Genomic DNA, 27162 nt, shown 5'->3' with positions numbered 1-27162 from the left:
CTAGCAGGAGCGCCGTGTGGGACAAACTGAGCAGCCGGCTGTCAGTCAGTTCCCGTTGGGACACAGAAGCCTAACAAAGCTCTGCCGGGAAACCGATCATTTAAGGGTTAGAATCCAATGGAAGTCTGTCAGACTGGGGTGACATCATAGTGCAATATCTCATGAATGGAGAGACACTCCTAAGGTCCTTATCGAGTGCTAGAGATTAACGAGAGATTAAGTAATCCCTGAAGACTCCCAAGGCCCCAGGCGGCGCTGCTCAAAGCCCGATGGCGGCTGCAGCATACAGCGTACACAGGGGCGTCACACCAAATTCTGGGCCCTGGGTACAAGGATTCACTGCGGGCCCCCCATGAATGTTAACTATTGAAAAATAGCAGATATACAAGCTCACAGCGCGGCACCGAGTATTTTGTATTTTGTATTTTTGAAAAATCATGAGAATGTGTGCAAGGACCTCCAAGATGATATGTATTTGGCCACGGACCCCCATCTCAAAATATTTAGTTCCAGGGACCCCCAGAAGCAAAATTTGAGTTAGAAATGTTCGCTTAAAAAATACATATATTCAAAGACTTTCACACATTTTCACAACTTTTCAAAAATAGCAGATCTACAAGCTCGCAGCGCGGCACTCGGTGCCGCGCTGTGAGCTTGTATATCAGCTATTTTTCAATAGATAAAGTTATTAGGGCCCCTCCACCTTGGGCCCCAGTAACTCAGTCCCACTTTCCTACCCCTTGTGACGCCCCTGAGCGTACATTTAGGGTATGGGGGGCTACAGCAGAGGAGATTGGGACAACCTCGTGCTCGGAGCCACAAGTGAAATTAAGCCTACATGCTAAGCTGAGATGGGCGCCCGTAGCGTTGCTTAGCATTGGGCACTCCAGAAAGCCAGCGGAAAACCAGCTAAATGTTTTGATTCCTGAATGCAAAAGCTGGAATTTATTAAACTGGATAATCTATCTAAAGCCTATCGGCGGTCTCCTGCTCTGCTTATAGGACGTGTCTCCATGACAAGAGTACAAAGCTGATTTTCTTCTTCTTTTTTCAACCCCCGGAGGTCCAGACAACAGTTTGAAACATTCGTATATGTAGCCATTAATATATTATCTAGTTCCACATGAAGAGAAATGGTATGCACACACCTCAAGAAGTGATGTTACAAAGCTACAGATTATTCCAATAACAAAAGCCCAACAGACAATCATTTCTCCATTAAGGGATTACACACATTTTCCTTTGTCTTTGACCGTCTCTCTCCTCTCAAAAGTTCACCAAGCTATAGGCACCGACAGACTACGACAGTGAAGAAGAGAGATAACAAAACAAGAACAAAAAGAGCGAGAGAAAACAAATCCTAAATAAAAAAAATAGACAGACAAAAATAAATCTTACACATAAAAGAACGACACTGTCATTTCTTAAATTATGTTTTTTTTTAGTGCCCTAACATTTTACACACCCAGTCAAAAAAACGTCTGCCTTCGGTCGGTCGTTCGGTCCGTCGGTCGGTCTGTAGGTAAGGCTGCGTGACAGACAGACGGCCAGCCCTCCTTTTGTTAAACCTATGGTACTTCTAGACAACGTTATGCAAATTTACAGTATACAATTTTGGATTCAACCATGCAAGAATACTTTTTTTGTTGTGTAACATTTAATAGCTCGATCTACATCCAGGAATAATTTACATAGAAGGAACAATAGTTATTGGACCAGAGATAGAGAGCAATGGGTAAATAACCACTGTAGGGTGGGGTGGGGTGGGGTGGGTGCAGCCGCTAGGAGATGAAAGAAGGTCGATGGGCGGGGTTTCGACGTGGGTGGGGCTTCGATGAGGGTGGAATGGATAAGGGAGGAGGGAGGGGGAGGGGGGGGCAAGGGGTGGCCAGTGGGGAGGTGAGGTCCAGAGGAGGGATCAGGTACAATCGGGGTGGTGGTCCGACGGTCTGTCCCGAGGTCCAAATCAGCGGCACTCCCACACTTTTACCATTTGATCTACGCTCCCGGTCACCACGTAAGGAGCAGCCTTGTGGAAATCTGAGGGAACAAGTACAAAAAAAAAAAAGACAATAACATCATTAAAGGAAGAGGAGGTATAGCTTCAACTAAAGATGACAGTCAGCCACGTTTAATAATCTGTTTAGGTCTACCACGCATTTATTTTAGCCAGATAGAATGAATGTGAAGCTACTGTTCTAGGCCCAGTTTGGGAGGATCCACCAAAGTGTGCAAAACACTACCAGACACACGGATCATATCGCCTGTCTCGAGTGCCGTGTGGAAACCTCATTGTGTCCAAAACAGTTACTTTTCAGGATTCAAATTCAAAAGTAGCAGATCTACAAGCTCGAAGCGCCGCACTACTTCGCGCCGCGTTTGACGTTATGGAATGGATCTGGCTACTTTTGATGTTTTTTAGGTGACGCTGTACTATGATCAATTAGGGTGTTAATTTACGGGGGGAAAAAGTATGTGCCTGACAGCAACGACTGATATACATATCATAATACTGATACAGACACACAGATCATATAATACTACCAGGTACACATATGACCATATACAGATAGATACAGAACAAAAAAGGCAGTCAATCCACAACAAAATAAAGGTAATTTGTGTCCTAAGCAGCCCCGGGATTCAATCAATAGCTTACAGCATCGTTGGGTGTGAGGCAGGATGCAAGGAAAGCTAGCCAGAGAGCCAGGAAAGCTCCAGAGGACAATTCCTAAACCTTGATGTGGTATCAAAAAAGGGGGGAAAAGGGGGGGGACTGCTGCTTTTTATCATCTCTCTCTCTCGATCTATCTCGTTTGAGTACCTCGTAGACCCCAGCTGCCATTAAGCCCCCAGGAAAATGATGGAAAAGGTTGCTATTGAAACGTGGCCTCGCCCCCACTACACATTATTCCAGCGTTCAGAAGCAGCTTGGTATAACGCCTGCACCCACCAGAACATCCACCACCTGAGGGGGGGGGGGAGGGGGGAGTGTACTGTATACCGCAGGAGACCGAGCAGCTAAACAAAGAATACCAATCCCAGCTCATGACTGCCACATTTAGTATCCGAAGTGGAGCACCAAAAATGGAATATATGTACGCTTCTCGATTGTTCAATTCAAAGAAAAAGTAATAGATAGAATGATGGCCAAGAACATGATGTCAGGCTTCTTACCCAGAGAGGTAACAAAGTGTTCGTGGGCACACAGGGTCTTCATGCAGCGTTTATTCTTATAGTCCCAGATCCGTAGAGTCTTGTCGTCTGCACAGGTCACAATGAACTTTCCTCCGGGATGGACGAGCACCCCGCGCACCCAGTTGTCATGGCCAACCTACGCACACACGATGGCAACACGGTTTATTTCACAATAACACTAGAAACAAATACGAACACGCTCAGTCTGTATGAATGCAGTTTGCCGGGTGCACAGCTCTACAAAGACTCACAACAAGACAATAATAGGCGGCGCTCCAAAGTCCTTCCGGTACCTTTTAATTCATTAAGGGGTTCCAGTTCCAGGTTAAAAACTAGGTAGCTAGCAGTTTCAAACATGGCAGCCTAGTTAGGAACTCAGCTGCTTTAGGTGTGCCCAGAGGAGAAATCTCGCTATTTCTGTGTCATTATTTCGACTAAGGGTTAGGGTTAGGCATCGTTTTACTGAAGGGGACTGCCCCATAGGTCGAACTCCCGTTGGGTCAAACAGCGTCGGCAGGTTAGATAATCACCCGCGAGCGTCGGCAGGTTAGATAATCACCCGTGTCACGGTTACTGAGGTTAGGTTTAGTTTTAGGGTTAGAGTTAGGCATAGTTTTACTGAGGTTAGGATTAGGGTTTGGGTTAGAGTTTGGTGGTCGATCCAAAGGGTGTTCGACCTAATGACATGTTACCCAAATGAGGTTAGGGTTTGGGTTAGGGTTAGGCATAGTGGTTAACATTCACCCGTGTCGAACAAATGTTATGTCAAAATATCGACACGCTCCCGTGCCCAGAGGGTGAAAATGTGACAACAGACAACATTGTCAATGCACTTTTGACACACCCAATGTCGCTGTGGTTGCATCTGTGTTGCTGACATCACAGAGTACTACAATATAGAGTGTGGTGTTATGCAGGCTGCCTTGTTTCTAGCCTGCTATTGTTATTATTATTTATTTATTTTTTGCCTGAAGTGGAAAACAAAGCCTAGGGTTTCATCCCCTTTTAAGCTCTCAGTACAGCTAAAATAGGCATCTAGTGTAGTATGACATACAGTACTTACCAGGGTCATAATGCACATGCCAGTAGAGACGTCCCACATCTTCACGGTTTTGTCTCTGGAGCCAGACAGCAGGAAAGGACCGGGCTTGCCACTCTTCTTGGTCTGCAAGTAAGAAAATAAACAAATAAAACACACAAGCCTTAACCCTACATGTGTGTGCATATCCAGTATCGACAGATTTTTCAGTTTTCCTTGACATATTACGAGCCCACAATAACTCTTAGAATATTATAATAACCTTTCCTGATACGCTTCAAATGTTCAATTGCATAGGGCAGAAACCTCTTATCTCCATATTCTAACTTTTTGTGTTTTTCTGCAAAAATTAACGCCCTATTTGATCATACAAAAGTATCAAGTATTTTGCTTTTTTATTTATTCTCAATCCTGAAAATTAACAGTTTTGGACATTCCTTTCCACCCGACAGAGGTGATGTAACTACGTACAAGAATTTCACCAAAAAATGGGTTTAAAAGTGTTACAGCTGATCAGCCAAATGAGATAAAGGCATATAAGTTATATTGCACTGATTGTATACCTGTTCTTGAGCTAATTCTTCATTCCCCAATATCGTGAAGGCTAATTTGAACTTTGGGCGACACAAATAAGTTGGTGTGTCCAAAAACGTAGTTACTGCACTCTGCCTTTGTAGGGCAGAGTACTTCAGTACTACGAACCTGTTATGTCTCATTGCTTTACTCCAGGTACCATTAGCCCCCCCCCCCCCCCCGAGATAAAACATACAGCTCATCAGAGCATTTCTTTTGTTTGTCTTTTCTTATTGGACGCTAACCAATCAAAGCACAGTCCTGTCTGCTGGCTGGGTGGGTGTGTGCATTTGGCACAGTGGAGCGAAAAAGTCTTGACATGCCTAACAGTTTTTTGTCTGTCAAGTACCAGGGGAGGACAAGTTCAAACAGTTAACATGGCAGACACATTAAATTAATGCAGGCAGGACGTTTTTTTTTTTTTTCCTATGTCAAGATTAACGTGCGGCTGCTTTTGGTCTCCAAACTGTGAAAGCATAATTGATGTCAGGAGAAATGCTGCCTTCACTCGACCTGAACCTGCTCTGCTAGACGAGTGACAATTTGTCATCTTCACACAGGCAGAACGTTCAAAGAACAGATTGTGTGATTGTGTGTGTGTGTGTGTGTGTGTGTGTGTGTGTGTGTGTGTGTGTGTGTGTGTGTGTGTGAGAGAGAGAGAGCGCACGCACAAGTCTGTTATGCTTCAACAAAATGAGTGTCAGAAAAGCCTCAAAGATGCCTCTGAAAATCAATCAAGTAAAACTATAAACCCAGAGTGTTATTGGTGAATTTGGGTCAAAGGACAGAGGTTCAATGGACGTTTTCTGCAACCATTTCTGTAAACCTATAACCCCAAAAGTCAGTTTTCAGTCCCTTTTCTTTTCTGAATATTCTCACAATATCTAATATAAATAGTGAGGGCAGATGCATACTCCACTTTTAGAGGCGAATGTATTCCGGTTCGGTTCACAGAGTTGCAAAATCTCGGCAGTACCGAACAGCCGAACTAAAGAGTCATTCCCACCGGACGCGATAAAGATAATGATAATGATATGTCAGCGTTCACATTAATTATGACGGTTTTATCGTTGCGGTGTGGACGCTACCATCCACTTCAATTGAAAACGATATTTTCTATCGTTATCGCGCCCAGTGGGCCTTTATGACGGTAACCGCCCCCACCGAACCTCTGAATGACATCATAATTGTAGTTTGGACAGAGCCAAACCGAAATAAATTCAGCTCTAAAAGTAGAGTATGCATCGGCCCTAAGACGGAATTAATTTCCCAGCGGATTCCTCGCAACTCCAGTCAGTGCAACCACACTTTCACAATTTCACAGAAATTGCACTTTTTTTAATACTTTTCATTAAATATTTACAAAACCCACAGACAAACGTAACTGTCCAACCTGCCGTCACAATTCTTAGGCATGTTATTATAGGCAAACAAAATAGTGCATTAATTTGGTAGAAAGAACAAATAAACGACATGAAACGAGGCGATTTCTGCCTGACGGCAAGGACAGTATATAGAAAAGAATAAATATATATATATATATATATATATATATATATATAGTTTTTCCTTTTGACTTCAAAGGCATAAGGAACAACAGGATGAAAGGGATGGCGTGGGTGCAACAGGAGAACATAGTGTTTCTTTGTACCAGGGGACAGAGGGCTGCTGGTGGAGCGCTCACTGTGAGGACAAATGTTGTTTTAATCACATGAGGCTACAATTGGATACGCTTGATCACAAGGCAACATGGAGAGGGGAGGGAGGAGGGATTATGGGCTGACCCTGGGCCTTGGCACTGCTGCACCCACCACCGAGACTGAGGGAGGGTGTGTGTGTGTGTTGTGTGTGTGTGTGTGTGTGTGTGTGTGTGTGTGTGTGTGTGTGTGTGTGTGTGTGTGTGTGTGGACTGTTCATTTCACGGTCTAATCCAGACACATGGCTGTCTGACAGTTTGTCTGGATGTAGAAGGTGCGGCAGCCGGCCCAACACTAACCTGGACACCTGAAATTAGTTTTAGTCTTAGCCTTAACCCATTATTGAATGCTTTAACCCAGCGCTACTCAACCCACGGCCCGCGGGCCGCATGCGGCCCTTTCCGCATGTCTGTGCGGCCCGTCATGATCATGCCAATAAAAATATGATTTTTCTAAGCCTGTCAAAGTTAACGCGTAACGCAAAACGCGGTGATGTTTGAGCCTCCGTGCCCTCCGTAGGTAGGGATAAGAGTCAGGAAGCGAATGTAGTCAATGCATAGAGCACAGCAGTGCGGAGATGCAGGCGGCTACACAAGAGCTATAGTACAACGAGACAGACAAATCTGCGGAGATTTTGCAGCAGACAACCACAGTCGGGCTCACTGGAGTGGAGACGCATGACGGTCGTGCGATATATGAACGGTCGCGATCGTCATGTTTCAGGCTAATGAAGACGTAGCCCTTGTCTGTGCTTGTCTCTGCCTCCGCGACTCCGCCAGTCAGCACCGACAGACAGTGCAAGCATGAACAGATCGCGCAGCAGCCAAGGAACTATGCTTATTACCACAAATCTCCTCCAACGAGCTGCTGTTTTACAAAGCTCAAAGCAACAAACTGTTTTACAAGTACAGTGCATCTGAGGCTGAGTTGAACTGTACTTGAGTTATTTTTCCATACAATAACTCTCTTCACCAAAAATAGCCGATCTACAAGCTCGCAATGCATCTTGTGGTGAGCTTGTAGATCGGCTATTCTTTGGTAAATGTCCCCCAAGAATAGGGATGCTGGGGTTTGAGTGATTGAATAATAAGTATAAACGTTTATTTATTTTAAATTGTCCTATTAATGAAAAGGAGTGTTAGTGGCATGACTCATGAGAAAGCATACCTTTACATTGCCAAAGTTCACTAGCCTTGCATACCCAGACACAGGGGGGGTTACAAAAAGATTGAACCAGATCTGTTAATTTTTCACTTAACATTTTGTGAATAAAGCCTAATTTGATAAAAATTTCAAATGTCATCAATTTCATCATTCCATCCATGACAATCTTTTAGTTCAATGAGGTTTGGCCTGGCTTATATAAATGGAAATGTGTCTGTTTTCTGTGCGTTTCCTTAATTATTAGACGTGTCATGAAGTGTGTTACAAAATCAATGTAAACGTCCAAAATAGGACCGTCATTTTTAGCTTGCGGCCCTTTGGCCTTTTGGTATTTTGCTGAGTGGCCCCTGAGCCATCTCAAGTTGAGTAGCCCTGCTTTAACCAGTGAAAAATAGCAAAGAGCTTGTAGATCTGCTATTTTTGAAAAAGTCGTGAAAATGTGTGCAAATCTTTGAATATATGTATTTTCAAAGCGAACGTTTGTAACTCAAATTTTGCTTCTGGGGGGTCCCTGGAACTAGATATTTTGAGCTGGGGGTCCGTGGCCAAATAAATATCATTTTAAGGGTCCTTCACATGAAAAGGTTTGAGAACCACTGACATAGTAGTCTCTCAAGAACAGACTAACTGAGCTCCATTTAAGTGAAAAGGACCTTTTCTTTGACGATGGCTGGCCAGATTGCTGACATAGAAACATAGGTTTTTCAAAAAAATCTTAGGATTCAAAAGACACTTATAGAATCGGGTCAAAATTCAAATTTTCAATATTTTTCTAAAATAGCAGGTTTACAAGCTCGCAGCGCGGCACTCGGTGCCGTGCTGTGAGCTTGTATATCTGCTATTTTTCAATAGTTAAAGCATAAAATAATGATACACAATACTGTGTACCCGTTCTAAATGGGTTAAACACACTTTGCACCATTTGTACCCGTTTTTGTATCTCTGTTCAGTTTTTCTTGTGTAATGTAATGTACTCTATTGTTGCTTGTTTTTATGGGGGGACGGGGGGGACTGTGGATGAGAATCACCATCGTTGTTTCAAACCCCCATAGCGCTCCATTGTAAACAGGAACCACGTTATTCAGTCCTGGCTCTATCAGTTTCGGTCGCGATGTAACTTCACCACACTAAAGATCACATGTCCACCCGTCATGGATGCTGATGTTAGCGAGCACAACGCACACACACACGCACCGTTAAGTTTAATGCATTTAATATTGGCGTCCAATGTGTTAATATGCTGTGTCCTATCTAAATCAACACATTAAGTAAAGTAAGGGATAGGCATTTGGAAGAACTAATTCTAGGACTGTTTTAGGCAGAAATGTGTATATATACAGGTATATATAAGGAAAAGGCTGTCCATATAGTACACCGTGATGTGATATAAGCAACGCACTTCTGCATCCTAAAAAAGCAGCATAGTTCCATACATCGACTATTGTGAGGAGTGTTTGGACAGGAGGCAGAGCCGGTAATAAGGGTATAAGTGGCGAGACCAGCTCGCTGATGCCGAGTTATAAACTAGGCGTGAACTAGGAGTACACGCAGAGAGGTGATGTGGATGTTTAGGACGTTTTGCACACACCCGTCTAGCAGGGGGAAAAAAACGTGTAGAGGAAGACCACTTCCGCTGTTGGTGTGAATTCAGCATAACTCAAGGACGTAAATGAACATGTGTGTGCATCATCGGGACTGAAACTGTGGCATATGTTGCCTGTTAATTGAAATCTGCTTTGGGAGCAGCCTATGTGAATCAAGTCTCTAATTTACTCGGTCTGTAATATATTCATGACAGAAATATATTCTAAACTTGTGGGCAGCCAGTGTGTTGACTGAGACGCAACCAAATGAGGTGCCTGGCGTCAATCCAACTTAACACACTTTTAGGCTTTGTTCAGACTGCAGGCAATTCTGATTTGTTTCTCTCCACACACTGTTCTGTTTGTTTTGTCTGATTGCGTTTCTTTCCACACTTGTTTTTTTGGGAGCGAGCAGACAGAGATTTGTGTATTTTTGTACATCGTCGACGTCGGCCTGTCTGCATTGGTTGCTGCTGTGCATTGATTACCTATGTACGTTAACGACATAGGCGTGAGAAATGCTTAATTTGTAGTACTCTTGTGATATGATATGATGATGTCATTTGCCGAAAATAGCCAATCAATCTACAAGCAATGATGCGGCAAAGTACTGTATAAGTCAGGCTTCGGGGCCCGGGTGTTCAGAGTTCAGACTGAGACAATATTGCGTTTCAAATCGAGTTTTTTCCCCCCTATTCAGATTTGACGAAGAAAAATAATGCTCCAATTCCAATCTAGGCCAGAAATCTGATTTAGACTGCCAATCTAAACCTAAGTCTTATATTCCTCTAATAGTCGTTCTCAAAAGGTGTTTCATCACCACAATGATTTTAACCACTTTATCCATCTATACGTCGGCTATTAACCGATTTAGTGCCATTCCCGAGATATCTCGCGAAATGTACTCGAGTATCTGTAGTGCCATTCCCGAGATATCTCGCGAAAAGTAATATATTACTGTAACGGCGGATACATTACCGAGTACAATGGGCGGAGGTCCGGAGACGAAATCCATCGCTGATTTCGCATCATCACGGCTCCTCCAGCACAAAATAGTCCCATCCATAACATTGAGGTGGACGGGGGATCTCATCTTTAATGTCCATTATCTCAAAACTACACTTAAGAAGCTAGGATGGAGGCAGATGCTCGCTTATGTTACACAGTTATGAAAGCTCCCGGTCGGCCATTACACAACTCCACGTGGACAATGATCGGTTCCGGCGCACGACCCGATGACGTCAGACCGGAAGTGATTGCGCTGTGGACTTCTGGCCTTCAAAATAAGACAACGCAAGTGAATGGGACCTGAAGGAGGCACTTTGGACATTATAATCCGTTAATGTCTGGGGCTCAGAATGAGTTAAAAAATAGCAGATGTACAAGCTCACAGCGAGGCACGAAATGAGCTTGTACATTTATTTATTTTATTTTTTAATCTCTGAAATGATTAGAATATTTTGAATAATCCCTGGGATGCCTGGCACAAAACATTATCAGATGGGGGTCCGCGGCCAAATACCTGCTCCTTGTATGAGAACCACTTCTCTATACTTCTATGTTTATCTTAGCAGCTTCATGTCTTGGAGAGAGAGACAAACAAGCAGCTGGACAGTGAAACAACGCCTCACACACACCTCGGAGCCCGTGGCCTCCAGGATGGTCAGGTGGGCGCTCTCGGGAGCCCAGGCGATGCACTCCACCACGTGCTCGTGCTCCCGCAGCTCCGCTTTGCAGTCTTTGGAGGCGACCACCCACACGCGCACCGTCTGGTCGTTGGAGCAGCTGGCCAGCAGTGTGCCGTCCTGGTTGGGCCGCACCATGCGCACCCACTCCCTGTGGCCTGTGAAGGTCTTCACACAGTAGCTGATGGAGGCCAAGAAAAGATGGGGGAAAACAATTATAATTTAGCAGATGTGATTAGTCCAAAGCAATTTACAATACAAGGTAATAACATCAAATCCAGAGAAATCGTAATCTAGGATCGCCAATTTGCACCTTGTTATTTATTATCAGGACGCACTTGTTGGCGGTGACGTCACCAAGAATCCTCGTCCCTCATTGGCTGTTGATGGTGACGTCACCAAGAATGCTGGCCCCTGATTGGCTACGGGTGTAAACACAAACAGATACGCCACCGAGCGCAGTACTTGCGCTCTCTGCTGGTGCAAGTAATAAAGCTTGAGGAAGGTGGATACATACCCTGTGGCCACCTCCCACATCTTCATGGTTTTGTCCCTGGAGGCAGATACTATGTGATCTCCATTGGGCATGATGGCTACAGATGAAACATTGTGGTCATGTCCTGGAAAACACAAAAACAAAGACAGAATTTTGGCACAGGGCTGTGCGATATACAGACAAACAAATTATTTGATCCAAATATCTCAACACATCGATATTGAGACAATACTGCGGCGATTGACAGTAGACTGACAGGAAATGGGGAGAGAGAAGGGGAGTGACACGCAGCAAAGGTGTTTGGGAACGGGACCCGAACTCGCGACACGCCAGTGTCAGGCATCAGAGCCTATGTGGTATGCGCCTGAACCATATTAGGCCAGCGGGCGCACTGAAACCCCAAACCATTGAATGTTTAAATGTCTTCAGTTAGCAACAGTGCCCCCAAAAATAAGGTTTTAGGCCCAATTAGCCAATTAAGTGACGTGTGAGATGGCCAATTTGCTGAGCGGGTAGCATGTCCATGGGCATAGGAAGAGGCAGCTAATTACCTAGCTGGTGAGGACATATTTAAGCTGCTAAACAGATGAGGAAAATGGCTAAGTAGGCTCTATTAGCGAAGCTTAAATGTGGGTGTGCTCCATTTAGGGGGGGGGTGGGGGTACTAGTCTGTGACAATGGGTGGCAGCTAGACAGAAAAAACAGCTATCAGGAGGGCCTGAAAGGGATAATTAAGCCTTTTAGGCCTAGAATTATTGAATGCTTTAACTACTGAAAAATAGCCGATATACAAGCTCACAGCTGCGAGCTTGTAGATCTGCTATTTTTGAAAAGTCGTGAAAATTTGAGAAAATCTTTGAATATATGTATTTATAAAACGAACATTTGTAACTCAAATTTTGCTGCATGTGGGTTTGTGGCCAAATACAAATGTTTTGAGCCCCACTGAGCCCCACGTGTGTTTTTCAAAAAACCTTAGAAGGAATTAGAAGACACAGAATCGGGTCAAAATCAGGTCAAAATTCAAATGTTCACGATTTTTCAAAAATAGCAGATCTACAAGCTCGCAGCGCGGCACCAAGTGCCGCGCTGTGAGCTTGTATATCTGCTATTTTTCAATAGTTAAAGCATAAAATAATGATACAAAATAATGTGTACCCGTTCTGAATGAATTAAACTGCTGTCCAAATAGGCACTAATCTCCTCCACCAAAACCAGCCAGCCTGGTGAGTGGGAGGAGAGGGAGGGAGGGGTGCACGGGGAGAGAAGACCAGAGCAGGAGAAAGGAGAGAGGAGTGAGAGTAATGAGGGAGCGGAGGAGTGAAGGAGGATGAAGGGTGGCGAGGAGAGATGAAGAGGAGATGAAAAAGGAAAAAGGAGGGGTTGAAGTAGGACGGGATGAGAGTGATCCCCCTTTCTCTTTCCTGCACAGTGTGAGCACATCTGTTTGAGGGAATAAGTGCCAGCTCCTACTGACGGGGTGTGACTTACACCCCCTGAAAATAAATTGATCAGCGATGAGTAAAACATGTTCCTCAAATGCTGAAAAGAAAGGATTTATAGTACTTTTTCTATTTCTATTTCAAGGATTCCCATAACTTCCATATATTCCAGTTGATTGTGATTCCAAGAACTGAACACTCCTTCAGTGGTCTCATTATGTTAATCTGTATGATTTACTGTAATCACCAACACCTCTTCAAAAGCCATTTTTTTGTATTTTGATAGATGGTATCAAACTAATTACATTGTATATTCTGTTTTTATTAGGATTGTGAAGTGTGAGTCTTTGGACCCCAGGAAGAGTAGTCTTCACTGTGGTGAGGACTAATGGGGATCCGTAATAAACAATAAACCTCCATGTGTACACTCTCAGAGTTTACAGACCTGTAAAGGTCCATTTGGAACCCCCTCTCAAGGAGCCCTGAGGGTCCCTGGAGGACCCCCCCCCCCCCCCCCCCAATTTTGAGCTGCACTGATTTACATACACGTCGAGGGTTTATAGGTTTGATGTGGATTTAAGAGTGGTTGAGCTCCACTTGTCCGTGAGGGTGAACAAGCTTATTAACTCTTCATTCATATTCATGGGGGTCCGCTGTGCACAGTGTGCAGGCATGCAATATTTGGGGAGTTTCAGGGGAGACGTGAAGAGCAGCAGCAGCAGCACACAAGGTCAAACGCCAAGACTTTATACCAGTGCTTTTCAACCTTTTTCATAGCAAGGTCCGTTATTTATTCGGCATTTGAGCCATGGACCACTGTTGTGTGACAATGTCAATTATGTCATACGACGATGTATAAGATATGGAATGAATTTAAGGAAAAATAAAAGTCATATATGAAACGAGATAGAAGATTTCAGCAAGACAGCAATGATATTACTTGGTATGTGTGGTGGGCGGGTGAGGGGGATTTCCTTTTCAGCACCACTCTCGTGGTGGTCCCTAAAACAGTAGGGCCTCGGGCCCCATGTAGACTATCATGCCTCTGCCATTTAGTTGGCAATTAGGACTTAAAAGACGGGGCCACACCGCCAGGGGAACTGCCTCAATGATGACATGAGCGATGGCACCCTATATTCCCCAGATGAGGGAAATAATACGGCCACGCTTCAGACTCTTTAATATTAAACGCTGCAAATTAGCTAATTCCAAAGAGATTTGGAGACAGTTGCGTGTTTGAGTAGACCGAAGGAGGGTGTTCAAAGAGGAATGAGATGGCGAGCCAAGAAGTAGGGCTGTGCCAGTATATCTACTCACCCTCTAAAATGATATACATTGTCGTCGGGCAGAAACCTTGAATCTCTGTATTTAATATTTTCTTTTTATAAATGAAAGCCCTATATTATACTTCACGTATGACAGTGTGCTATGCATCATGAGCAGATTTTTGTCTATAATGATGACATGTCTAAAATAGGGATGCCAGGTTGAACATGGTGAAATAAATGTACGGTAGAATGAGAGAAAGGGGAAGACGGAGAAGGAGATCAGCCAGAGAATCGGAGCAGCAGGAGTGGTTTTGCAGTTGCTAAATCGCACTGTTGTGAAGGAAAAAAATGGTTGAGCCGGAAGGCAAAACTCTCTGTCTACCGAGCAATCTTCGTTCCTACTCTCACCTATGGTCATGTGTTACGTCCCCGTCTAGGGGAAAAAGAGGATGTAACATGAATTGGGAGTGAAACCTATTTTTATTCATAAAATGGATAATTAATATATGTACAGTGTGAGGTTCATGAACGAAAGTACAGTATAAGGTAGATGTGAGAGTGAGAAGTTCAGTCACCCGAGAGAGATTTGGAGTAGAACCACTGCTCCTACACGTGGAAAGGAGTCAGCTTAGGTGGTTCAGGCATCTAGTACGGATGCATCCCAAGAGCCTTCCTAGGAAGGTCCTCGATGCATGTCCCACTGGGAGGAGACCCCGTGGTAGACCAAAAACTAGATGGAAGGATTATATCTCCACACTGGCCTGAGAACGCCTTGTATACTCTCGGAGGGAGTGGAGGAAGTTGCTTGGGATAGGGAACTCTGGAAATCTCATTTGGAACAGTTTCCCCTGCGACCCGATTCCGGAAAAGCGGTTGAAGATGGATGAATGGATGGAAATATATATTGTATTTAACCAATGAAAAGTATTAACGCAAGCTCGTGACTAAATAATAGCTACACTGGATCCAATCATCAATCTACACCAGGGGTTTTCAACCGATTTTGACCCAGGGACACCATCCTGACTAGGGGCAAACTGGGGACCACCACTATTGTGTCGGTGGGTCCATCATAAACCCACCTGATACAATAGTGTCAGTTTTCAAAGCATTTTATTACCAGTAAAGTACAGTATAACAAGATCTTTGTTGGATACAGCCACATTTGAATGCAATGATTGAGAGTAACAAATAAAAGTACAATTCAAAAAGGCTAATTACTCCTTAAAAAAATTATAATAATAATAATTCTTAATGCATTGACACACCCACAAAACTTTCGGGCAGGTAAAGTTTGCTTTCAGGTTGCCCGACCGGGCAAGTGCTCATTTGAGAGGGGACGCAACCATCTATAAACACAACACGGGATATCTGTCTAAACACCTGAACTTGGCCAGCGCGCTCTGTCTTCTGGTCTGTGGAATGTCAAATAAGAGCACTGTTTACCAATAATGTTCGTTTTTTACTGTTACACTTACAAATTTAAAATAACAAGTGTGAAACCATATACATATTCAATCATAGCTATGTAGGTATTTGGAAGTATTGAGGTACAGTATGACATTTTTCATCGCACAGCCCCAGAAAGCCAAGAAGTAAGTGTTAAATTGATCATTTTATAATGGACTATTTACTTTTTGGGCCAGTGGGCATGACCTTTGGGCAAGTAGAACATGACCTGTACTTGCCCGGCGGGCAAGGGCCTCTGAGACCTTAGCGTCAACCCCTGACCTGCAATACCTCCACGGACCACCGGTTGAAAACCAATGATCTATTCTACAACAATAAATCGCAACCCTGCCAGCCCTAGACGGTAGGGTCCATGTGCTTGAAGCCAGCAAGCCCAGACCAGCCTTACACGCTGTAGATTAGAATGATCTGATTTGAAAGCGCAAAATGGCAGAGCTTGGCATGATGGGCTGGTGCACGCTGGAGCGGACTGTTCAGCTTCACCAGCTTTGTGTGAAATATTTAATGTGATAATGAGGCCTGTGTGTGTCGCACCTGAGCCCTGGGCACAGTCTCCAGAGAACTATCTGTAAATTACATTTGAACTCTGATCAAACCGTGTGCCCAACACACGACACCCTCTTTCATTTCAATACGTGGGAAGTGAAATCATCAATTATGCTCAAACATTGAATCAGAGGAGCCATACATAACGTATTTAAACAGGAAGCCTAATGTAAATCAACCCTTAAACATATTGGTACAGGTACCATCTGTGCTACAGATTGCTTTTGCTAGGGGTAGCATGAAATTCAGGGAGGGGAGAAGAACTGATAGCCAGGAGGTTAGGATGCATACCACATGGGAGCAAAATGCTATGATCAGCGAGTTATGTTTTTTTTTTTTCAGCCGGCAGGTTCCCTTTCAGATATCAAATAAAGGCTTAAAAAATCAAACCTCGGTGAAGCAGTGAACTTTTATTCTATGTGTTCTATAGTTATGAACTCTGTGATCTATACATTCTTTATATTCTGAATGAATTAATGATTTTATCTGGAGGGCCGAATTGTCATGTGAAGCTTGACCAATCCTCAAAGTATCCAATCATCAGACCGGGACGGACACTACACACATACGTACGTACGTACGTACGGACGGACGGACGGACGGACGGACGGACGGACGGGACAGATAAAACCTGTTCATTCTGAACTGAAATGGCCATATATGGACATGGGACACATTTTGCTTTTTGAAAAAGCCCATTCATTCTGGACTGATATTCTGGACGTACGGGACAGAAAAAACCTGCTCATTCTGGACTGGAGTGACCATATATGGACATGAGGTGACATACATTTTGTTTTTGAAAAAGCCTGTTCATTCTGGACTGAAATGACCATATATGGGCATGGGACACACAAAGCCACTCATTGGAAGCGGTTTTCACCGCTTCAAAAAATGGCCTGCATAAAGATAACTCAAACTAGAAGTTCTGGGAAATTGCAAGAGTGGTTTCAGTGATTTCTGTTTTACTATTTATATTACAGTACATATTGTGGTGTCATGTGAAGCATGACAACAGTGACAACAGTGTGTGAAGCATGACCAAAAGCTTCACTTTTCTTTTGTGCAAAGGTTAACAAAAAGCAGGTTCTCTTTGCTGGCAAAAGATTCTCTGACCATGCATGCAGGGGTCTTCAACGTTTTCAGGCCAAGGACCCCTTAGTTGAGAGAGAGATGAAGCAGGGACCCCCACAACCTTTTCAGAGATTCCATAGTTTCAATGTTTGACAGCACGATCATCAGTGTATTTTGGATTCATGTCAATTTGTGTTTTCAGATATTTAAACACTTAAACTGTCAATAACCCCTCAACACCAAACCTCTTTGCCGAAAATAGCCGATCTACAAGCTCATCTTGTAGATCTGCTATTTTTGGCCAAAGTTCTCAGAATCTGGTTAAGAATCTGGCTAAAAGGGAGATTTTATTTTTTTTCTTTCCATCACACAAAGATTTGGAGGAGCCCCTGTAGTAACTCTGAGGACCTCTAGGGGTCCCGGACCCCCTGTTGAAGACCCCTGATCTACTGTATAGTATATGTGTTCTCACCATGCATAGTCCTGTACATTATCTACTGTATAGTATATATGTTCTCACCATGCATAGTCCTGTACATTATCTACTGTATAGTATATATGTTCTCCCCATGCATAGTCCTGTACATTATCTACTGTATAGTATATGTATTCACACCATGCATAGTCCTGTAAATGATCTACTGTATAGTATATATGTTCTCCCCATGCATAGTCCTGTACATTATCTACTGTATAGTATATGTGTTCTCACCATGCATAGTCCTGTAAATGATCTACTGTATAGTATATATGTTCTCCCCATGCATAGTCCTGTAAATGATCTACTGTATAGTATATGTGTTCTCACCATGCATAGTCCTGTATATTATCTACTGTATAGTATATATGTTCTCACCATGCATAGTCCTGTATATTATCTACTGTATAGTATATGTGTTCTCACCATGCATAGTCCTGTACATTATCTACTGTATAGTATATGTGTTCTCACCATGCATAGTCCTGTACATTATCTACTGTATAGTATATGTGTTCTCACCATGCATAGTCCTGTACATTATCTACTGTATAGTATATGTGTTCTCACCATGCATAGTCCTGTACATTATCTACTGTATAGTATATGTGTTCTCACCATGCATAGTCCTGTACATTATCTACTGTATAGTATATGTGTTCTCACCATGCATAGTCCTGTACATTATCTACTGTATAGTATATGTGTTCTCACCATGCATAGTCCTGTACATTATCTACTGTATAGTATATGTGTTCTCACCATGCATAGTCCTGTACATTATCTACTGTATAGTATATGTGTTCTCACCATGCATAGTCCTGTACATTATCTACTGTATAGTATATGTGTTCTCACCATGCATAGTCCTGTACATTATCTACTGTATAGTATATGTGTTCTCACCATGCATAGTCCTGTACATTATCTACTGTATAGTATATGTGTTCTCACCATGCATAGTCCTGTACATTATCTACTGTATAGTATATGTATTCTCACCATGCATAGTCCTGTACATTATCTACTGTATAGTATATGTGTTCTCACCATGCATAGTCCTGTACATTATCTACTGTATAGTATATGTGTTCTCACCATGCATAGTCCTGTACATTATCTACTGTATAGTATATGTGTTCTCACCATGCATAGTCCTGTACATTATCTACTGTATAGTATATGTGTTCTCACCATGCATAGTCCTGTACATTATCTACTGTATAGTATATATGTTCTCACCATGCATAGTCCTGTACATTATCTACTGTATAGTATATGTATTCTCACCATGCATAGTCCTGTACATTATCTACTGTATAGTATATGTGTTCTCACCATGCATAGTCCTGTATATTATCTACTGTATAGTATATGTGTTCTCACCATGCATAGTCCTGTACATTATCTACTGTATAGTATATGTGTTCTCACCATGCATAGTCCTGTACATTATCTACTGTATAGTATATGTATTCTCACCATGCATAGTCCTGTACATTATCTACTGTATAGTATATGTGTTCTCACCATGCATAGTCCTGTATATTATCTACTGTATAGTATATGTGTTCTCACCATGCATAGTCCTGTACATTATCTACTGTATAGTATATATGTTCTCACCATGCATAGTCCTGTACATTATCTACTGTATAGTATATGTGTTCTCACCATGCATAGTCCTGTATATTATCTACTGTATAGTATATGTGTTCTCACCATGCATAGTCCTGTACATTATCTAGTATCTACTGTATAGTATATGTGTTCTCACCATGCATAGTCCTGTACATTATCTACTGTATAGTATATGTGTTCTCACCATGCATAGTCCTGTATATTATCTACTGTATAGTATATGTGTTCTCACCATGCATAGTCCTGTATATTATCTACTGTATAGTATATGTGTTCTCACCATGCATAGTCCTGTATATTATCTACTGTATAGTATATATGTTCTCACCATGCATAGTCCTGATGCACTCAAAGCCCTGGAAGTCCCACAGCTTGATAGTCATGTCCGCCGAGCAGGACGCCAGCAGTTTGCCAGTCTGGTCGAAAGAGATGTCCTGCACAGAGTCTGTGTGGCCCTTCAGTGTGCGCTCAAAGTCTCCCGTCTCGTAGTCCCACACCTGAGGGAAGAGACAATACACACGTAATTAAACACCATAAAAAATAATCAATGCATCTGCTAAAACACAGCCAGTCACATGAAACATCAAATGAAATCAACTTACATTGAATTATTTGAATTATACATTGAATTAATGTAATATGCAGTTAGGCAAGACTGTGTTGTTTACAACGGCACCAACATGTGCAAGTGTCTTGTGTTTATATTCCATTCAAATAATAAGATAATAATCCTATGAGAAATGTCAAGATCTCGGTTTTTACCCTCATTCGACTTTATCATCTTATTTTATCCCTTATTTTACAGTCCAACAAATTCATTGCAAAGATGAGATTAATATACAAATCTAAGTGATTAGTTTAGACTGAAATCAATGATGAGAAATAATGGTGGGTTGCAGCCCTACACACACACACACACACACACACACACACACTCACATCCTGTACACCAGCTGTACCCCCTCAAACCCCAACAGAGCACCCAAATGCCACATCATCTGTGTCCCCACCACCTTGTCACCCTCCGTCTCTGCTGCTGCCGAGGATCCTATAGCAGAGTCTATAGTGACTAGGGGTGTAACGATATAGTAACTGAATCGAAAAATCTATTTTGATTTGCAACAATCTACTATATCGATATTATGCAATCAGCAAAATTGCATAATATAAAATAGTTTGGTTTCGTATCGTATCCTATCGTTTCACAATGCAAATAATCGGTATTGATTCGTTTTGCAATAAAATAATCGATTTTGTGGATACTATGTACTTTTAACTCATTGAGTGCCTATCCCGAATTAGTTCGGGATATATTATCGTATCACAGAGTGCCTATCCCGAACAAGTTCGGGATATAAAAAAAAAAAATTTTTTTTTTTTGAAATTTTTTTTTTTGAATTTTTTTTTTTTTTTTTTGGACCCCATCAAATCTGGTGAACATGATTTCAATTGCGATTTTGCATGTTCCACCCCCATACAACCCCATCTAACATACAGGGCAGCCATTTTTGGTTACATTACATGTAAAACATAAGGGCGATTATCTCAAGAATGCCTGAACGGATTTCCAATCGGATTTTTTTGTTTGAAAGCTGTGAACAAACTGCACAAATCCACTCCAATGCAATCCAGGATTGCATTGGATTTTTCAGAGCTCATTCTTCTCTGTTTTTTTCCCATGCATGAGGTGTGCAAGGTTTAATCATGGCTAAGTTGACGAAAATAAGGCTTCTAAAATGCTTGGTAGCCAATAGCTAACTTCAAGCTAACTTCATCCTCTTCCTGTACATGCAGTCATGCACAAAGGAAAGTGTTCAGGCAAGTCATGGCTGCAGGGCTTCTGCATATACCAGCATATCTCTATGGGATTTTCTCTGGCCACTGGGCGCCCTCTAGTGGTGAAAGGGGTGGCACTAAATGAGTTAAGAAGAAAAATGAAAAAGAGGGGTCTAATTAGTTTTTCATTCCATATACTCTTCGTCTATCAATAAATGGGTGTAATCTCTGTTCATGTCAAGGTGCTGGTTTGTCCATGTGTTGAAAAATAATGTCCATGTATTTGCTAGAGAATCAGTGTTTAGTTATTTATATACATAATAATGCATTTCTTCCATAAAACACCTGCACTATTGACATGTTTCACACAGATGTAATTTCTTTGCTGAATAGTTACTATATCGATGTTAAAGCATTGAATCGAATCGTATCGCCATGAATGAACCAATATCATCCAGTTATCGTATCGTCAACCATGTATCGCTAATAAATATATCGTTACACCTCTAATAGTGACACAAATAGAGATGAGGACCCAGCTTTCTGCCCCGGCAGGGACGTCATGAGACAGCCAGGAGAGGAGAGGAGACATCTCTCTGCATACTGTCATACCAACTTAGAAAATGACCGAGCGCTTCTCACCAACAGCTCACACAATTTTGACACCATACATGATTCAGTGAGCTCCCGAGTCCTCATATTCTATGAATAAATCCAGGAATCTCTGTACGTGTCTATCTGCCCACTTTTGGGCCCATATATGGAGATCCCCGGGCCCGGCCTCTCCCAAGTTATAAATGACTGACATAATGGAGTCGCCAAAGTATTCCGATACTGGGTACTGCACCAAGTACCCAGTATCGTACCCAGTACCATGATAAAATAATCATTTTGGTCCTTTGTTTACATTTACAGGGCCCGTAAATGTAAACAAAGGGCCAAAATGATTATTTTATCATTATTTTTCCGCTTTTTGTGGTCATTTTTTAATTGAAACACATATATGAAGCTTATTTTTTTTATAAAATATTTTCGAAACATTATTTTTATTTTAGCATCCGTTTTTCAAGAAAAAGTTGACTATAGCTCCTTTAAGTACTCTGTCAACAGGTATTGCACGAGTTAAAATGATGGCTTGTGCGTAATGACTGCCTAATCAGTGAAATGCAAATGCTGGGATGCTGGTGGAGATCCAAGCCAAGAGGCAGTGTATTGTGCTGGGTACGACAGTGGGACTGGAGTCAGAATGTGGTCAACGGTAAGTAAGGCTGGGGGTGTAGTTGTTGTTGTTGTTGTTGCTATTCCTATGGCTATGGTTTCCAGGCAGACAGACGGGTTGTCACATGGGGAAATAAGCCCTCCGCGGTCCCTGGTTTGGGGAGGGGGAGTTGGTTAGGGTGTGACAGAAGAAGATCCTTCTGTCTGATTTGGGTAGTCCTCCTCCCGGCTGCCAAGTCTACTCCCACCACCTTGTTTTGAGGGCAGCTTAGCGAGGAGGGCTCCCCTCTAAAACCCAGGCCGCTCTGGCACTTTGGCACTGGGTTAGCAAACAGCAGTGCGTCTGCCAAGTGGTGGTTCACTCAGGCTACCAATCAGAGTGCAAATTTGTGCTGAACGCACCCCTTTTTCTGACCGGTTTCAAAAGGAGAGTTGGTGTCATCCTACATACAAGCAACATAATATTCAGAATTTCAGATCATTAAGTACGTAGCCTCAGGAACCGACGGTTCCCGAGCCATGTGGCTCCTAGTTCAGGATCTCTATATCTCCTGTTTCCGTAGCGTGAGGAAGCTCCTTATGTACAAGTACACCCCCTGGACATGATGCTAGTATGTCACAGGGACTTACCCCATAATTCAACCCTTGATGCCAAGTGCCAAGCAGGAAGGCATTGGGTCCCATTTTTATAGTCTTTGGTATGACTTGGCTGGGGATTAAACCCCGACCCCCCCCCCCCCCCCCCCCCCGGACACTCTAACCACAAGGCCACTGAGCTGGTATTCAGATCACTGATGACCTTTTAAAACCTAAAACCTAGCAGCTGAGGGGCTCAGGGCGCTATGACACAGATGGCCATCATGACATGCTGTCCTAAGAACAGGGCAGGTTAACCTTTTACATGGCTGAGAGTACACAATGTCTCCAGCAATGTTTGACCAATGGTTCTCAAACTTTATTTTTTATTTCAAGAACCCCCATTTCGACATGCATTACTAGGCCACATAACCCCCCCACCCCTAACTGTGAGAGTGTACAAATGGAACCAAATCAACCTCCCGCTCACTCAAATCCGCTCACTCAGATCAGCTAACACAGGAAAGCTAACTGAACCCAGACAACGCTCCACTTGTCCCGTAACCTGAAGACTCACCTCTTCAGACTCCACCTTAGCCCACAGCACTTACCATAGCACTTGCCCTACCCTTGACGACCTTTCATGCTTATGCATAGGTGAAAATGTAATTTAGATAGCATGTTATGTGTACTGACACCTGTATCCTATAGTGCAGTGTTTCTCAAATGGGGGTACGTGTACCCCTAGGGGTACGCGGAGGTACTGCAGGGGGTACTCAGAAAATGCCCCCCAAAAGAAAAATAGAAGTATAAATCATGATAATATTATTCATAGTTAAATAATTTACTTCAATTGAATTAGAAGAAGAAAAAACATTTACTGTCATGTTTAATGATGACACTTGGAGCCTGATAGATGCTAATAACACAAATTACATGTTACCAGGCAACTGGGATGTGTTTGAATGCAAGTTATTGACATGAAAACTGGACTGAAATGTTATGGCCAGTGTTGAAAATGAATCTGTTCAGGAGGCACCGTTTGAAATTCTCACTCCCTTTCTTATTTTTTGTGATGTTATATTCTTGAAAAGGGGGTTCAACATAGCATCATATACCAAAAGTTATGGTTTTAATTGCAGTTGTATAAGGAAAATGTTGTTGTCGGGTAAAGGGGGTACTTGGAATCAAAAATCAGGGAAAGGGGGTACTCAAGCCAAAAAAGATTGAGAAACACTGCTATAGTGAGTACAGCATCAATTATTGTTTATTGTCTGCTAAATGCCTAAATTGTAAATGGACACCTAACGGTTGCATTTGAACACTTCACTACAGACCAGTAAGGGTCCATTTGGTTCATCCTAAATATCGATCATTTAGCTGGGAACCCCATCAAGAACCCCTGGCCCATGGTCTCAACTTTGAGAATCGCTGTCATATACAAGACAACGCACCATTATATTAGTTTCATGTTACTAAAACAACTACAATGATAGCAGTCGCAGCACAGTATGCATGTTATGCAACTGCAGAAGTACAGAGCCTCGTTGCATAATCATAAATGATAGTTTTGGGTCAGGATGTCTCAGGGTCTTTGCCACTGAGAGATAGATGTCCTCCTCTTTGCAGTAAGCAACGTTGAAGACCCATGCACGCACCTCGGACCAGTTTAAACGAACACCGTCTTTTAATTAGTTACGTGTGTTATTCTTTCTCACCCTGTGTGCGGGGAGGGAGGGGTGTGTGTGTGTGTGAGCACAAACCTGCTCATTTGCATACTGCCAAGATAGATTATATGACCCGAGGTAGCGTTCAACCATGCGTAGATAGGGCAAAGTAAAAAGGAAATAAAAGGAAAGGCAAAGAAGGGCAATGCCAAGAGAGAAGGAGAGAGAGAGAGAGAGAGAGAAGAGGAGAGAGAGAGAGAGAGAGAGAGAGAGAGAGAGAGAGAGAGAGAGAGAGAGAGAGAGAGGATAAAGAAACAAGGGAGAGAGGTTTTTGGACACAGAGTTCCACACACTGCATACTAATGAGAGAGCAGAGAACTAGTAGGAGGAGAACTGGAGGCTAAACACTGACTGGAACGCTAAATGTGGAGCGTCAATGGGATAGCCGATCAGTGAGAGATCGCTAAAGACGGTAAAAGAGTGATTTATTCTTCGTTGCGGGGGCGGAAATAGCCGATCCGCAAGCTCAAAACGCGTCGCAGGGCGACGCATTGTGGGCTTGTACATCGGCTATTTTTGGTGCGCGTTTACAACCCTTGTATGTAAATCAGGCATGAGTGAGTGAGCCAAGTGCTCAAGTTCAACAACTCCCACCCAGTTGTATGATTTAACCGGACCAGTTTGGTCCGACAAAAGTAGGACACCAAGAGAAGGCAAGCGAGGCCATGAGGAAAATAAAGCGGGCAGGGGGGTTGGGTAGGGGAGTGGAGGGGTTAGATTTAGAGATTTGGTACCAAGCCTAGCTCTCCTCAAGAGGGCTGGATGGATCTCAGCAGTGGGTGGTCATGGTGGTGTGGGACCTTCAGTGCTCCAATAGAAGATAAATGAAGCGAGAGAAAACAGGATGCCCGAGATCTGGGGTCTCCCTGGGAGAGGAGGGGGTGCAGGGCTGAGGGCGGATGGGGCTGCAGCAACAGTGAACGATGGTGGTGGAAGCAGCCCCGAGGTGATGAGAGGTGTAGACCCAACTCTGGGTCTCTTCATAAATAATGCATACGGCACAAATAACTCTGTAAGAAGCACGTCGGGCATAGTGAAGTGTGAAGTGGGGCGGCGATAACAGCGCTCACTGCACTGCTGACCTGACTGCAGAAATAGCCCAAAGAGAGAGAGAGAGAAAGAGATCATAATATGCAGCACTACTGTATGGCTGATGGTTTTATATATAGCAGCCGTGGATCACGATCGACGTCAAGGCGGGTGATGATGACTGAATTGGATACTTCGCCGTACGACGGAGTGCAAGCGCTCAAAATAGCCGGTCTCCAGGCGCGTGACGCGTTGTTGTGGGATTGGAGATCGGCTATTTTTCGTAGTACAGTGAAGTATAAATCGGCTTGAGAAGGTACTGCCGTGGACTCTGGGCGGTTCCTGAAAGATGACGATAGTAAAAGGAGCAAAACAAAAAAGCCAAAAGAAGAGAATAGTGAGAGAAGGAGACAGAGAGAGAGAGGATGAGAGACCGATGAATGAATAAGCTTGAGAATGAAAGCATGATGGAAAGAGCACGGAGGGGAAAGGAGGGGGAGGGATAGAGAGAGAGAGAGAGAGAGAGAGAGAGAGAGAGAGAGAGAGAGAGAGAGAGAGAGAGAGAGAGCAGGGGATCTTGAGATTTGTGCTGGTTTGTCTTGAAGCCAGGCAGGCTGGTAGTCATGCTGAATGAATGAACGGGGGAAAACAACGGAAGCTTATTGCCGTGGAAACGCTCTTTAGCAGGCATCTCTTCCCCAGTTAGCGTTTCCTCTGTGTGTTTCTCTTGTGCATTATGCTGAAAGTCAGAGGAGAGGAGAGAAGCTCGTCGGGGGGGGATACGAAACAAGGTCACTGATGAGGAGGTTGAGGAGGGACTGATGCTCAGCAGTCAGCATTTAATGTAACGAAAAGCCTCCTCTCTCTAGGTAGGTGTGCATCTAGCTTTATGTAAATGTCAACGCTAAACACAGGGATTCTTTCATACTTTATTTGAGCTTCACCTTTGCTATTATATTACCATCCTAAATATAACTTATTCATTCAGTCAAGCCTTTTATTGCTCTCTAGAATGGCAATAACAATCGGGGACCATATCAACGGGACCATGGATGTGAGCGTTCATTAATCAAAATCGAACCTCTGTTCGAAGTGGAGCTGTGTGTGTGTGTGTGTGTGTGTGTGTGTGTGTGTGTGTGTGTGTGTGTGTGTGTGTGTGTGTGTGTGTGTGTGTGTGTGTGTGCAACAGCGCCCCTCCCTTAACATGTGTGGCCACTGGCCAGAAAAGGTTACTGCAGGCTACATACCCGGAGACAGACAGACAAACAGACAAACAGACAGACAGACAGACAGACCCACACACACGGCCACGTATAGGGAGCTCCACACAGCTCCAAAAACAGGCTTTGTGCATACTGTAACTGTAGTACTGTGTTTCCAGAATAAGGTGGCGTAACCATTTCCTGTTCACATTCCCGTCCTGCTATCCCATTGCATCGCAGGACTACAGTTATGAACACAACCTATGGAGAGAACCATTTG

At 43.2% G+C, this 27162-nt stretch overlaps 1 protein-coding gene across 1 annotated transcript in view; it reads right to left on the bottom strand.

Moving 5' to 3' along the window:
• Nucleotides 1–883: 883 nt before the first annotated feature.
• LOC308289227 (lissencephaly-1 homolog A-like) overlaps nt 884–27162 on the bottom strand; it is a 71808-nt gene continuing 45529 nt past the window's right edge. The window contains exons 6-11 of the mRNA XM_080730853.1: nt 19683–19851; nt 11457–11559; nt 10892–11120; nt 4262–4363; nt 3178–3334; nt 884–2040 (exon numbers count right to left, since the gene is read on the bottom strand). Of these exons, the coding sequence (XP_080586979.1) occupies nt 1967–2040; nt 3178–3334; nt 4262–4363; nt 10892–11120; nt 11457–11559; nt 19683–19851 (834 nt within the window). The 3' untranslated portion in view covers nt 884–1966. The remainder of the gene's footprint in view (nt 2041–3177; nt 3335–4261; nt 4364–10891; nt 11121–11456; nt 11560–19682; nt 19852–27162) is intronic.

This window comes from Nannobrachium achirus (genome assembly GCF_963921795.1).
Source record: "Nannobrachium achirus genome assembly, chromosome: 8".
In the NCBI taxonomy this organism is placed as follows: domain Eukaryota; kingdom Metazoa; phylum Chordata; class Actinopteri; order Myctophiformes; family Myctophidae; genus Nannobrachium; species Nannobrachium achirus.
Note: the sequence above shows the minus strand (reverse complement) of the source record. Positions and strands in the feature narration are given on the sequence as shown.